Here is a 16,019-nt window from a genome sequence, read left to right on the forward strand (position 1 = left end):
GTGCCTTGTATTGGCAGTAACTACAAGACGCGAATTAGAGCTGTTAAATGCTTTACTCTCACTTATTTGTAAAAACTGAGATTCTGATCAGACATATGATGGTTTTATATATTTTAGAATGCCAAGTCATGTCAGATATATTAATTTCTGACACGTGCCAACTGCCAAGTTATATTGACGCAAAATATGGTTGGATTGACGTGCGCGTGAATTCTTTCAGGCATGCACGTTGAACGTCCATGCGCATAAAATATGTATTTGTCTTGGGACCAGTCCACCGATCTTAAAAAGAAAAAAAAAAGAGAGAGAGAGAGAGAGAGAGAGAAAAAAGCCAATAACTTATATATAATAACTTACGCAAATATTTTAGCGAGCGAGACGCATTGCATGAATAATGAAGTTTTCTCGGTAAACAGGTTTTCTTCTCGCATAAATAGATAAATACTATATTTCTCATAATGGCCTGTGCGAGGAGGTGAATTGTAAACACAAACACAAGTATAGCCTAGTTAACATGTATATGTGTTTTGATGCATTCAAATGAAATACAATAGGGCCTACAACAGCAAAAAAATTTAAAAAAAAGTTTATTTGCACTACTGAAGAAATACATGGGTATCAATTTTCACAGATTATAGTAGCTATACAAACATGGATGACCACCAGAAGTGAATGCACAGCCTCCTTGATTACGCTAATTAAGTGCTGTCTAATTAAATTACTGTCTCGTGTTAACCAATAGCAAAAGTTGATTCATTAACGATGCAGACCGAGGAATGAAAAGCAAAGCCTTTTCCTGATTGCATCCTAGTGTCAATTGGCTAATTTGCCGTCTTGCACAAAGTAGCTCGAACCGCAGGAAGGCGTTTTCTCTCGCGCTCGCACATAGGGCGCGTTAATTGCTATTTGTCATCGAGAGATGCAGCTTGAGTGTTGCATCTCACCAGCTCTCGCGCGCTCCGAGAAGTGTATGATTGTGGGCAGTGGATACACAAACTCTGAAGGATCTGAGCTCGCCTTGCAGGACTACCCGCTTATATCCATCGGCGACAACCTGGAGAGAAGTTCACCTCTGAAAAAAAACTCCACTGGGATGACGAATCAGTCAGAGGCAGACGATTTCGCCGACTCGAAGGACTCATCAGGGGACGTCCAGCGAAGCAAACTCTCTTCTGATCTTGACGGAGTCGCTGACAGTCGTCACAATTTCGATGGATCTGCAGGAGAACGCTATCTCCTGTCTCAGTCCAGTCAAGTTCAGCCGAGTCCCACCACCATGTTTCCCTACCCGAGTCAGCATGGACCGACGCACCCAGCCTTTTCCATCGGGAGCCCGGGTCGCTACATGGCACACCATCCGGTGATAACGAACGGAGCCTACAACAGTCTGTTGAGCAACACCTCTCCTCAAGGCTACCCGACCGCAGGCTACCCGTACGCGCAGCAGTACGGACACGCGTATCAAGGGACGGCTTTCTACCAGTTTTCCTCGGCTCAGGCCGGGCTTGTGCCCGGTAAAGCGCAGGTCTACCTCTGCAACAGGGCCCTGTGGCTTAAATTTCACAGACATCAAACAGAGATGATTATTACCAAGCAAGGACGGTAGGTGTTTAGTAATTACAGGTGTAATAGCCGGTTCCAAAAGCGTTTCTGAACTAAATGCATTTGGCTAAAATCGATGTTTTCGTTTCGCGCGTTTTTCGTTTTTGTTTCTAACAAATTAAGGTAAGGAGCTGTGTGCAAATCACGCGGTGCACGGCATAAATAAGCAAATACATAAATACAAAATTAAAATGGCTCGAGACTTTTTTCTGTTCCTTTTTTTCCCTTTCTTTCTTTCGTTTTTTTTTTTTTTGCGTTATTCAAGAACAGATTTTTTATTTATTTTTTCAGTAGATTTGATCATTAGTATCATTAACATTTATTAATTATTTCTAATGGCCTTTGTGTTCACTTTTTGTATCCGTCGTTATTTATCCAAAACGCCTTTTGAAGCCTTAGAATTCAAATAATTGTTTTTTAAATCTTAAATTGTATGCTTTTCCAATTTTGCGTTTGCTTTTAAGTCAATAAACGTTATTAAATAATTAGGTTAAAACATCGCAAGCTCTACCACAGTTTTGCGCATTGAAATTGTACCTTTTATGTTCCCCTTTAGGCGAATGTTCCCGTTTTTGAGTTTCAATATATCCGGTCTTGACCCGACGGCGCATTACAATATTTTTGTGGACGTGATTCTTGCGGATCCGAATCACTGGCGCTTTCAAGGAGGAAAATGGGTCCCGTGTGGAAAAGCAGACACAAATGTAACAGGTGAGTTTAGGACATTGTAATAACATTTATAATTATTATAATTATTATTATCATTATTATCAGCATTATAAATGTATAGTAAATAATTTTAATAACTATAGTAGCAGCATTTATTGATTCAATCAATAATAACATAAACATTAGTAATAACATATATAATTATAATTTTTAGATGAGAAGGTCCTCGATATTTTTATTGTCTTTGTTTAGCACTGGAATTTTCTAAATGTGATTTCTCAACAGGTAACAGGGTTTACATGCACCCCGATTCGCCAAACACCGGTGCGCACTGGATGCGCCAAGAAATATCCTTTGGAAAACTCAAACTTACCAACAACAAAGGAGCGTCTAACAACACAGGACAGGTCAGATAGACTACAAATCATAGCAATGAAACATTCAAATCTGTGCCATTCAGACTACATTGGAAATAATAACCTTGGTGTGCATTTCTGTGACGTAAAAAAATGCCATTATATATTGTGTGTGTATTAGGTATTACATTTGCAATACAATGCAACACATATTTCATAGTTCTATAATAATAATTACTACTAATAATAATAATAGCGTGCAATTACAAGCAGCTCCACGTGCAGTTTTTAATAAGTTTATACTATGGAAATATAAACGGAGTAAAATAACAAGAACACAAATGCAGTAACCACACACACTAAAACATGCTGGGTTAAAAACAACCCAAATTGGGTAACCAAGCCACTGCTTAAATATGGGACTGGACACTCCTCGGGCACGTTGGGTTGTTCATCCCAACTGCTGGTTCATTTTTACAGGAATGCTGGGTTAATTTGATCTCATACGTGGGTTATTATTTTCAGATGGTTTTATCCTTAAAAAAATATTGTAAAATAAACCACACCATAAACAAATGTGTAATCATGTTATAGCTCCTTTATTATTAGATATACGTGCAATATTTTAAACTCTTTTTACAAATGTTTTAATGAACCGCATGTAGAACAATAAAGTAACATTTATAACTAATGTTAAATACACTAGCATTAAAAAATAAACACCCATTGTATTATTAAAAGGATAGTTCACACAAAAATGAAAAAATCTCTTCTTTACTCACACACATCTGGGATGAGGGTGACTATCATCATCTTATTTGTTTTTGTTCAGAATATCTCAGCTCTGTTGGTCCATTCTGTGCAAGTGGAAAGTGTCCAGAACTTTGAAGCTCCAAAAAGTACATAAGGGCAGCATGAAAGTAGTCCATACGACTCCAGTGGATTAATCCACGTCTTCAAAAGTGTTATGATAGATGTGTGTGAGACACATATCAATATTAAAGCCCTGTCTTACTCTAAATCACCACTTTCACATCTGAAAGAAAAGCTAAATGGTACCACGTGTGACTTTTAGATGTGAAAGTGAAGATTTATATTAAAAAAAAAAAAAAGAAAAGGACTTCAACATTGATCTGTTTCTCACTTTATCTCACTTTCACCGTCATTTTAATACTGGAACCATATGGACTACTATGCTGCATTTAAGAGCTGTTTGGAGCTCCAAATTTTTGTCACCATTCAGTTGCATTGAATAGATCAACAGAGTTCAGATATTCTTCATTTGTGTTCAGCAAATGAAAGTCAAACACATCTGGGATGGCCAGAGTAAATGATGAGAGAATTCTAATTTTGGGTGAACTATCCCTTTATATTATTATTCTAGTGTCAATTACAAATAATATATATATATATGTCTAAAATATATATATATATATATATATATTAATTAGACATTCCTAAGGAATTAATTAAATCCATAACATTAAATTAAAATAAGAATTCAAAATGATCTATGTGCAGGCCTGTTATGCTGAGTGTTGTGTGGGAAATAAGCCCTTGGCATCTCAGGCTGATCGAGGTACTCCATATTTGTTCCAACTTACAACAAGACATTAATAAAGGAGAAACGTTAAAGCAAAAGGTTAAAGATATCAACCCACCATGTTATCAGTCTAACAGTCTGTAGAATACTGGAAGCTTGGTTAATAAATGTAAATGTTTTGTGCATCAGTTTGTGATTTTACACAAGTGTATGCTTCACTGGTGATGGTTTTACAGTGCAAAGAAAAACTCAGACTTTGATTGTAATATTCGATTGCTCATAATTTATGTATTAAATAATAGTTACCCCGACTTTTTCCTACACTAAACTAAATATGTTTTAATGTTTACCGTGCACACCAACGCTTTCCATGTGCTTGACAAAGCTCCGCATGCCGCTTGCCTAGAGCGGTGTGTTGAAGAACTGAAGCCCGTGACGCGAGTGATGTGAAACGGCCATCATATCAGCGACGCACCGCTGGTGCCCGGTGAAGACCGGGTGATGCAGTGTATGAACTAAAATAATCATGTAGGTTATATATTTTGGATTCAAAACGGCAAATTTCGCCGAAAGGAGACGTTTGCATTACTATTTTTTATTTTTATTTTATTTTTATTTTTTTTAGAAATACTAGCCTAAATAAACCTATTCAGCGACTAGTGTGACATCTAATAACAGCTGATGTCATAAAAGATGTCCAGTTCTGAATATGGAACGGTGGTGTACAGTGATTCTATTATAGATAAAAATCAAAACCACACAAACCGTATTTAACCGAATGCATCCTCCAATTAGTCTGTGCTGAGAACCGCTCACTGCTGAAGACTATCCAAAAAACTCACGTCGGGTACCTCAGCAGCTGAGCTGTTCTGACGCCACCGCTGGGTTGTCCCATCGAGGTGGGTGTGTCAGTGAAAATGGCAAACTAACCCAGCGGCCTGGTTACACAAAAACTGCCCAACAGAGAGAAAATAACCCCATAAAATGAGCCAACAGGCCCAATCCAGCGTTTGGACTGATTGAATAAATAAATAAATAATCCCAGCATTTTTTAGAGTGCATATGTTGTTTATAACTCTGCAGAAAAATGTAGTCACGTTGATTCAGACACATCGCAATATGTTTACTTAAATTAAACCAGTCAATTTAGATGTTAAGACTTGCATTTGCAAAACATTTGTTATGATAGTGTTTAGAATGTTGCTAATTTAATTTCGAATGTTGGTGCATGAAATCGAATTCTCTTTTTGCGAACGCAAGGAAGCGTGTTGACGTTCTGTGACGGTCTCATTTATCCGCTTAAATTCCTACAGATGGTGGTCCTGCAGTCGCTGCATAAATACCAGCCTCGACTGCATGTGGTGCAGGTGAACGAGGACGGAACCGAGGACACGGGCCAACCTGGCCGCGTGCAGACGTTCACTTTCCCGGAGACGCAGTTTATCGCGGTCACTGCATATCAAAATACTGACGTAAGAAAACGTTCTAAAATGTAATTCAAATATTTTTGAGCTATCCGATAATGTTGAGAAGAGTTCTAATTTATCAGTTATATTCTGACTGTTTCTGTTGCAGATCACACAGCTAAAAATCGACCACAATCCATTTGCAAAAGGATTCCGCGACAATTATGACACGTGAGTCTTTTTCTTCTTGACAGATTTTTCCATCATGTGTTTAAGTGCGCATTTCTTTTTTCGAACTTTTATATTTAAAGATCACGTAAGAATAGCAATTACTCAAAACATATTCTAATAATATGCCTTCCTATAGATGCATAAAATTATATACAATAAAATTGCCCATGTATAGGCCTATATATATATATATATATATATATATATTACACAGACAAGCCATAAAATATTTTTTTGATGGAATTGTTTTAATTGGCTGATGACAATATTTTTGTGATTAGGGTGCCAAGTTTCAGGATATTGCATAAAAATCGAATATTAGAACACCTGTCAGCTTTTGGGCATCTGATGGTTTATTCCGAGAAAACTATCGCCAAACACCGGTCAAGCAAGATTCGTTCTGGAAAGCTTAAAATTGTAATAATAATAATAAAATGTTGACCTCATTTACTACTTTGTATTTTATTTAATGTTTTTGCATTCTCATGAACAAAATAAATGCATGAAAATAACATGCAGTGTACACATGCATTTTTCCGTGTGCTGTGTTAATGTGTTAATTTGCGCAATTACGCACAGAATGTAAAATTGACATTGAGCGTCATTGTTTGCTCTCGAATGTCCGTGACATGTTTGCAAAGCTTTATTTACTCCAAGCTACGCCTCTCATATGCAACATTAACGTGTTTGTCCACTATCTTTCTCCAGTGTCTACACAGGTTGCGACATTGATCGGTTGACGCCGTCCCCGGGTGACTCGCCGCGCTCTCAGATCATGCCTAGCGCAAGATATGCCATGGCTGGTTCTTTCCTTCAGGACCAATTTGTCAGCTCGTATGCCAAGTCCCGCTTTCACCCTGGCGTCGGAGGCGCTCCTGGCACGGACCGCAGCGTCCCACTTAGTAACAGCTTGCTCTCTCCGCAACAAGCCGAGGAGACCACGGTGGCCTCCCCGCAGCGATGGTTTGTCACCCCTGCCAACAACCGACTGGACTTTGCCGCCTCGGCATACGATGCCGCCGCGGCTGCTGATTTCGCCGGTAACGCGGCCACCCTTCTGTCGTACGCAGCTGCCGGAGTGAAAGCGCTGCCCCTGCCCGGGGCGGGATGCTCCAACAGACCTCTGGGGTACTACGGCGAGCCGCCGGGGTGGGGCACTCGCACCCCGCCGCAATATTGCAGCAAGTCCAGCTCCGTCCTCTCCTGCTGGCCGTCCAATGCCGTGGGGAGCACCAGAACGACGACCTCCAGTTACCTGGTACCTGGTCTCGAGGATGGCGACCCTATTGCTGCCGAAAGGTCACCGGATGAATCCAAACCGAAAGACCTGTCTGAATCCAGCTGGATAGAAACGCCGTCCTCAATTAAGTCCATCGACTCGAGCGATTCTGGGATTTTTGAGCAAGCCAAGCGGAGGAGGATTTCGCCATCTGCCACGCCGGTTTCAGAAACCTCGTCTCCGTTAAAATCTGAAATGTTAACGCCGAGGGAATGCGAGAAAAACTGTTCCAAGGACATCGGCTACTACAGCTTTTACCCCCACAGTTAGAAACAGGAAAACTAATGCATGGCTCATATATTCTAGGAGTGATTTATTTATCTATTTATTCCTATTTATGTGCTTATTAATTTATTTCTTGGGTATTTATTCATGGATCATCTGACCAATCTCGGTCGCGTCGTTCAAAGGACGTTACCAAACGCGCATCGGGTTTGAATGAAAATCTTTGATGCGAAAATGGTGTTTTCGGTCCCAAATGACATTTATTTAAGGTTTTAACTGTTAAGCCTGTTGTAAGTATGAAAGTACTGTACATATTTGTATTTATCTATCCATTTGTGGTTTTCTCGTTCAATGTTGATGTACAAAAAGCGGATTGGTTTCATGTTTTAATGTACTTAGAAGACGTTCGTTCGTTCGTTCGGATAGCTACATATATTCAATATTTTGATGTTTGGAAAAAAAAAAAGAACTAAAGATCTAACTCGTATAGGCTCCAGTTGTTAAAACAAAAATGAAAATGGAAGTAGCTGCTCACCTGTTGAAGGGCCCGCCAAAAGAGTTGTCGGATGTCGGCTTTTATTGATGTCGCTTTTTACAGTCGCGTTGTCTGTTAGGGAATATAGTAGTCCGTAGGCATTTCCATTTTGTGGACGTCAGAGCATAAGTCTGAACCATTCCAGCTTAAAGTCACGGATATCTCATGACCGTTTTGTAGAGAGAAAATACAGACAACCACGTATTACCAACCCAGACATTTTCATTTGTATTTCATGGGCTGTATTCTCATGAAGAAAAACTAGGCCTGCTATTGTGTAAAGGTCATGTAATTGTGCTGTGTTTACTTGCAATAAATATGAAAGAATGTGCAACCCCTGGAGGAGCTTACACGAGATTCCAAACTGGTTCCAAGAGAGCTCTCCGTCACAATGGGAATATTGTTCCATTTGTTGCATGTACATTTGCATAATAGAACGTAAAGAGTAAAGCATTGCAACAGATGCACAGCTTTTACCATCAATTTCTATAGGATGCTCGTTTAATTCGATTATATTTTTAGTGAACAAAATGTTGCATTAGATTACAAAATGCCAAACCAACTAGCAATTATTATTATTATAATTTTTTTTAAGAAATATACACACACACATTTCACAAGAAAAGGTTTGTCAGGTTTGGAACGATTGAAATGATGGAAATGAAGGCATGCAGTATTGTGACGCTTTATGGTTGTCAAAGGCAACATGACCATATAGATCACGTGATGAACTACAACTGTGATTACCCTACTAGGACCCCTGTGTGAACATGAGGGGAACTTCATACATCCACTAAAAACAAAATGCAAGCATGGAAGTTGAAGAATTAAGTATATATAGTTCTAAGCATCATTTGTTTGCAGATTCCATTTGGTTAGATATGCCATCTTATGCAATACAACTATTTTTTTAAAGTGGGGCCCACAAATACACAACATCTAATCATTTGAAAACAACAAATTAAGTCGCATTTATTAAGCTTGAATCAGTAAATCCTTTAAGCTTTAATAATGGGAGTCACTTGGCATTACATTTACATTTGCATTTAGTCAATTAGCAGACGCTTTTATCCAAAGCCATTTACCTTTTACATCCATGGATGTAAATGAGCACTCAGCTAGCTCTTTTTACCATTTAAACCAAGACTTCATAAAATTGTCCAGATTTTACAATAAATCTATAGCTTAAAATGTCTTTAAATCTGTGCTATAACAGCATAATCAATGTGTCTACTTTCTGAGCATGCTCTATAATATTTTATTGTGCGTAATTTATAATCGTTGGTCAACATTCAGTCCATAAATAGTCGTTATAAGTAGTCAGATTTGCATTATTGCTACGCATAACATAATGTCTCTTAAGGAGTGAAATGGGAGAACCTTCATGCTGTTTAATAATTGCTGCCTCCTTGTGGTTCACTTGCTACCTATAGTGAATGAAAGCATCTTTTTAAAAATAATCACTAGATTTCCCATGTGCAATTTATTTTATTTATATATATATATATATATATATATTTGATCTTAAAAACTACATTTTAATTTTTATTTCGAATATTGAATGTGTAAGACAAAGCCAGAATAATATCGTAATACAGCCACTGTAAACCATTAAGTCTGTAATACACAAGTGCCAACACTAGAGGGCGACAATGTCTTAATGATGAAATGTATTCATCCACAATGTTGAAGTATAGTTTCAGTGAATAATAACAGTCAGTAAAAATAAGCTATGATAACTATAATAAAGTATGATTATATACTAATTGTTAAAACTAAAATAACACAAACCATAAAAATACAGTGTGCCATGCTCTCTTCAGAGACAGAAAGAAATACATGAAATACATTACGATAGCCCCAACCATAAACATCACTTTAGATTATTCATTAAGAAACGGACACTTCCAATTTTTGCTATACAATGGTAAAATACTGTAATTACAATTTTTGTCATTTTTTGAAAAATGTTCAGGTATTTTAACATTTTTCAGGTTCAGGTATAGTATACTATAACCTATATATACACAGTACTGTGCAAAAGTCTTTGGCACGTATGATTTTTGCCAACAATGATAGTTCCAAAAAGCAACTATCGACAACGATTAATCAGTAAATCCAATATATAGGTCTAACTCTATTAGAGGTTTATTCAAAAATGAATAAAATCCCAAAAGCTATGTATTGTGCAACCAAAATCCCAATAATAACAAGAAAAAATAAGATTTGGTGGATAATATGGGACTTTTATGCTGGGTAATTTATAATGTTTCTGGTTCAGTCTAGGTGTAGTTACTAGATTTGTGTAGTATGATGTAAAAAGCAGCTTTAAGATTCTCTAGTAAGGATATATAAATACACAGTATCTCACAAAAGTGAGTACACCCCTCACATTTTTGTATATATTTGATTATATCTTTTCAGGTGAAAACACTGAAGAAATTACACTTTGCTGCAATGTAAAGTAGTGAGTGTACAGCTTGTATAACAGTGTAAATTTGCTGTCCCCTCAAAGTAACTCAACACACAGCCATTAATGTCTAAACCGCTGGCAACAAAAGTGAGTACACCCCTAAGTGAAAATGTACAAATTGGGCCCAATTAGCCATTTTACCTCCCCGGTGTCATGTGACTCGTTAATGTTACAAGGTCTCAGGTGTGAATGGGGAGCCGGTGTGTTAAATTTGCTGTCATCGCTCTCACACTCCCTCATACTGGTCACTGGAAGTTCAACATGGCACCTCATGCAAAGAACTCTCTGAGGATCTGAAAAAAAGAATTGTTGCTTTACATAAAGATGGCCTAGGCTATAAGAAGATTGCCAAGACCCTGACACTGAGCTGCAGCACGGTGGCCAAGACCATACAGCGGTTTAACAGGACAGGTTCCACTCAGAACAGGCCTCGCCATGGTCGACCAAATAAGTTGAGTGCACGTGCTCAGCGTCATATCCAGAGGTTGTCTTTGGGAAATAGACGTATGAGTGCTGCCAGCATTGCTGCAGAGGTTGAAGGGTTGGGGGGTCAGCCTGTCAGTGCTCAGACCATACGCCGCACACTGCATCAAATTGGTCTGCATGGATGTCGTCCCAGAAGGAAGCCTCTTCTAAAGATGATGCACTAGAAAGCCTGCAAATAGTTTGCTGAAGACAAGCAGACTAAGGACATGGATTACTGGAACCATGTCCTGTGGTCTGATGAGACCAAGATACATTTATTTGGTTCAGATGGTGTCGAGCGTGTGTGGCGGCAACCAGGTGAGGAGTACAAAGACAAGTGTGTCTTGCCTACAGTCATGCATGGTGGTGGGAGTGTCATGGTCTGGGGCTGCATGAGTGCCACATTAACTGGGGAGCTACAGTTCATTGAGGAAACCATGAATGCCAACATGTACTGTGACATACTGAAGCAGAGCATGATCCCCTCCCTTCAGAGACTGGGCCGCAAGGCAGTATTCCAGCATGATAATGACCCCAAACACACCTCCAAGACGACCACTGCCTTGCTAAAGAAGATGAGGGTGAAGGTGATGGACTGGCCAAGCATGTCTCCAGACCTAAACCCTATTGAGCATCTGTGGGGCAGCCTCAAATGGAAGGTGGAGGAGCACAAGGTCTCTAACATCCACCAGCTCCGTGATGTCATCATGGAGGAGTGGATGAGGACTCCAGTGGAAACCTGTGAAGCTCTGGAGAACTCCATGCCCAAGAGGGTTAAAGCAGTGCTGAAAAATAATGGTAGCCACACAAAATATTGACAGTTTGGGCCCAATTTGGACATTTTCACTTAGGAGTGTACTCACTTTTGTTGCCAGCGGTTTAGACATTAATGGCTGTGTGTTGAGTTATTTTGAGGGGACAGCAAATTTACACTGTTATACAAGCTGTACACTCACTACTTTACATTGTAGCAAAGTGTCATTTATTCAGTGTTGTTACATGAAAAGATATAATCAAATATTTACAAAAATGTGAGGGGTGTACTCACTTTTGTGAGATACTGTACACTCACCTAAAGGATTATTAGGAACACCTGTTCAATTTCTCATTAATGCAATTATCTAATCAACCAATCACATGGCAGTTGCTTCAATGCATTTAGGGGTGTGGTCCTGGTCAAGACAATCTCCTGAACTCCAAACTGAATGTCAGAATGGGAAAGAAAGGTGATTTAAGCAATTTTGAGCGTGGCATGGTTGTTGGTGCCAGACGGGCCGGTCTGAGTATTTCACAATCTGCTCAGTTACTGGGATTTTCACGCACAACCATTTCTAGGGTTTACAAAGAATGGTGTGAAAAGGGAAAAACATCCAGTATGCGGCAGTCCTGTGTGCTGAAAATTCCTTGTTGATGCTAGAGGTCAGAGGAGAATGGGCCGACTGATTCAAGCTGATAGAAGAGCAACTTTGCCTGAAATAACCACTCGTTACAACCGAGGTATGCAGCAAAGCATTTGTGAAGCCACAACATGCACAACCTTGAGGCGGATGGGCTACAACAGCAGAAGACCCCACCGGGTACCACTCATCTCCACTACAAATAGGAAAAAGAGGCTACAATTTGCAAGAGCTCACCAAAATTGGACAGTTGAAGACTGGAAAAATGTTGCCTGGTCTGATGAGTCTCGGTTTCTGTTGAGACATTCAGATGGTCGAGTCAGAATTTGGCGTAAACAGAATGAGAACATGGATCCATCATGCCTTGTTACCACTGTGCAGGCTGGTGGTGGTGGTGTAATGGTGTGGGGGATGTTTTCTTGGCACACTTTAGGCCCCTTAGTGCCAATTGGGCATCGTTTAAATGCCACGGCCTACCTGAGCATTGTTTCTGACCATGTCCATCCCTTTATGGCCACCATGTACCCATCCTCTGATGGCTACTTCCAGCAGGAAAATGCACCATGTCACAAAGCTCGAATCATTTCAAATTGGTTTCTTGAACATGACAATGAGTTCACTGTACTAAAATGGCCCCCACAGTCACCAGATCCCAACCCAATAGAGCATCTTTGGGATGTGGTGGAACGGGAGCTTCGTGCCCTGGATGTGCATCCCACAAGTCTCCATCAACTGCAAGATGCTATCCTATCAATATGGGCCAACATTTCTAAAGAATGCTTTCAGCACCTTGTTGAATCAATGCCACGTAGAATTAAGGCAGTTCTGAAGGTGAAAGGGGGTCAAACACAGTATTAGTATGGTGTTCCTAATAATCCTTTAGGTGAGTGTATATATACAGTACTGTGCAAAAAAAAAAACTTAGGCACATAAGATATTTCACAAAAACATTTGTCTTATTTATATCTTAAGCTTAATTGTGTCCAGGGCTGGACTGGTAATCTTGCATACCGGGCATTTTCCTGGTGGGCCGACGCACTTTGGGGCCGATGAGGGGCGGACTGGCCATTGGGAGAACGGAGCAGGTTTTAAGCGCAAAACGAGCCGCGATAAGCTAAAATGAGCCGCCGCGTTATGCAAAAGGGACCACAAAACGGCACCGCGTAATGCAGAAAAGGACAGCAAACACTTCACAACCAACCCCCCACCTTAAGTTTTGGGCCAGTTGCTATGGAAAATCCTGGGCCGATTTCTCTTCCCAGTCCAACCCTGAGTGTGTCAATAAGAAATATTAATTTTAGACTCCCAAACATTCATTTTGCAAATAGAATAGAATACTATAGAATAGAAGAACAGGGAGCCCTGCAACAGATGTCATGGCCACCACAAACCCCCACTGAACATCGTGTCAGTCTGAGATTACATAAAAGAGACAGAAGCAATAGAGACAGCCGAAATAGACAGAAGAACTGTGAAGAATTATCCAAGAAGCTTGGAACATCCTATCTGCCAACAACCAAGAAAAACAGTGTCCAGGTGTATTTAGGAGAATTGGGGATGTTTTAAAGACAAAGGTGGTCAAACAAAATATTCATTTAGCTTTTTATATGTTTTCTGGACTTTGTTTGATATTAAGTGATAAATGAAAACTATTTATGGCATTATTTTTGAAGACATCCTCACTATGCAACATTTTACACAAGTGCCTAAAACTTTATACAGTATATATATATATCAGCCTCACACAAATAATTTTAAAAGTTGAACCTTTGTGCAAGCATGACAGTGGTGGTACAGATGGCAGATGTAAAATCACAGCCAAGTTAAGACAAAATATCGAGTCCTGTTGGCAAGTGATTGTAATGACGGAAGTGATGGATGACACAGCTGTGTCATATAAGCATATGTAAATCCCTCGGATGTTTACTTATCTGAGTCAGATGTTTACATATAATGCAGGCCAGGGCTGGATGTCAAATTTCTTTAAGTAAGTGAATGTTTCTCAGAAACATTGAGAGTCAGTTTCTGTATAGGCACTTTATTGTAAAAGGCTACTGAACTTGTCCACCTTTACTGAAAAAAAGATGTAGGGTGAGTTTGCAATGGCACACTACCATACTACTCATGCTATATCTGCCATAGACACATATAGCAAAAGAGTAGTATGGGTAGTATGCCATTCCAAACTCAGCAGTAGCTTATTGAACACATGTTGAGATTTTGTGACTTTGCTTCCCAATAGCCGGGCATGTTGTCACTATACATGGGGTAAGTTGTCACAATGGGAACCTGGCTTTAAACAGCCTATTACAGACTTTTAAGCTAAATTTACACACACATTTATAAAACAGCAAAATGACAAATGAAATACATTTACAGCATATAAAACACATATGATGACTTGCCCAATCCTGACATTTATTATTACAAAATATGTCCTAAGAGTTCCATCTTTCACTTAAAATCTACCTACATTATATAGTCTGAATCATGTATGCCAGTGTGGTTTTATTGTGTTCACATAAGAGTGGACTTTGACTATACCGATTACTTTGGTGGTGCAAAAGGCTGATAATGATGAATCAGCTAATAGTCATTTATAGAGTCATTCCTTACTATGAAGGGCACAGACATTGAGGCCCAAAAAATGATTAAATCCCAAAAGCAGTGTAAGTGGTGGAGCTAGGGGGTGGCCAGGGGTGGCCGTGGCCACCATGGACCGAAGCCTGGCCACCCCATTGGCCATCCCACCCCACTCGCAATTGCTGTTTTAGTCATTTTTTTTTTGGCACAATTTAGTTCTTTAGAGGTGAAATCATCTCTGTACAAACTTAAGATGTGACTTTTAACTATAAACAAGCTCAAAATATACTGTGGATTCTTGTTTTGAAATGACATGGACTTGCCTCCTTTATAACGCTCTGTAAGTATTCACCAACTGAAGCTTTTTATAGCCTGTATATTCACCAGATGAAGTTTATTGATGAGGAGTAAGAAAAAAAGTTTGGCAACTATCGGCATAGATATTTGCCAATAACGATAGTTCCAAAAAGCAACTACTGACAACAATTAATCAATAAAACCTATATATAAATGTAGGTCAACCTCTATAAAAGCCATCCTTACAATGAAGAGCACAGACACCGAGGCTCAGAAATGAATAAAATCACAAATGCAATTTATTGTGCAACCAAAATCCAAATAATAATAAGAAAAGTGACGTTTTGGTGTATAATGCGGGACTTTTAACTATAAACAAGCCTGAAATACGACAGGGACTCTTATTTTGAAATGACAGAGACTTCTTTTACAATCCTTTATATGTAAATATTCACCAACTGAAGCTTTTTATAGCCTGTATATTCACCAGATGAAGTTTATTGATGAGGAGTAAGTCACTATCGGCACCGATTAATCTGTAAAACCGATATATCGGTCTACCGCTACAAAAATATAATGATTCTGGAATTTTTAGTTTGGAGGATATAAAAAAAAAAAGAAAAGGGAAATTCTGTCATCATTTACTCACACTCATGTTGTTCCAAACTCACATGACTTTCTCTCTTTCGTGGAATACAAAAGTAGTATTGTAAAAAACATTCTGATAAATAAAAATTACTGTAAAATACAAACATAACATGTAGCTGCCATAAATGTGCCATAAAAATACAGTGACCATGTTCAGGCTTTACGGGAAGTCATTTTGATGCCTGTATATTTTAAGGTTTACTACCATTTACTATATCATTAAACTATATAAACTAATATATATGAACCTTTTGAAACTATAAAAGACACATTATATATTATTAAAAGATATAAACGAAATATACTAACC

General features: G+C 38.9%; 1 protein-coding gene across 1 annotated transcript; it reads left to right on the forward strand.

The window, feature by feature from the left end:
* The first annotated feature begins 919 nt into the window (after window positions 1-919).
* tbr1b (T-box brain transcription factor 1b) lies at window positions 920-7,356 on the forward strand. The gene is made up of 6 exons (XM_052142063.1): window positions 920-1,602; window positions 2,159-2,313; window positions 2,557-2,678; window positions 5,484-5,642; window positions 5,746-5,807; window positions 6,516-7,356. Exons 1-6 carry the CDS (start codon window positions 920-922, stop codon window positions 7,354-7,356), a joined length of 2,022 nt encoding a protein of 673 aa, XP_051998023.1.
* Window positions 7,357-16,019: the final 8,663 nt, after the last annotated feature.

The sequence above is a fragment of the Xyrauchen texanus genome, chromosome 14 (genome assembly GCF_025860055.1).
Source record: "Xyrauchen texanus isolate HMW12.3.18 chromosome 14, RBS_HiC_50CHRs, whole genome shotgun sequence".
Classification (NCBI taxonomy): domain Eukaryota; kingdom Metazoa; phylum Chordata; class Actinopteri; order Cypriniformes; family Catostomidae; genus Xyrauchen; species Xyrauchen texanus.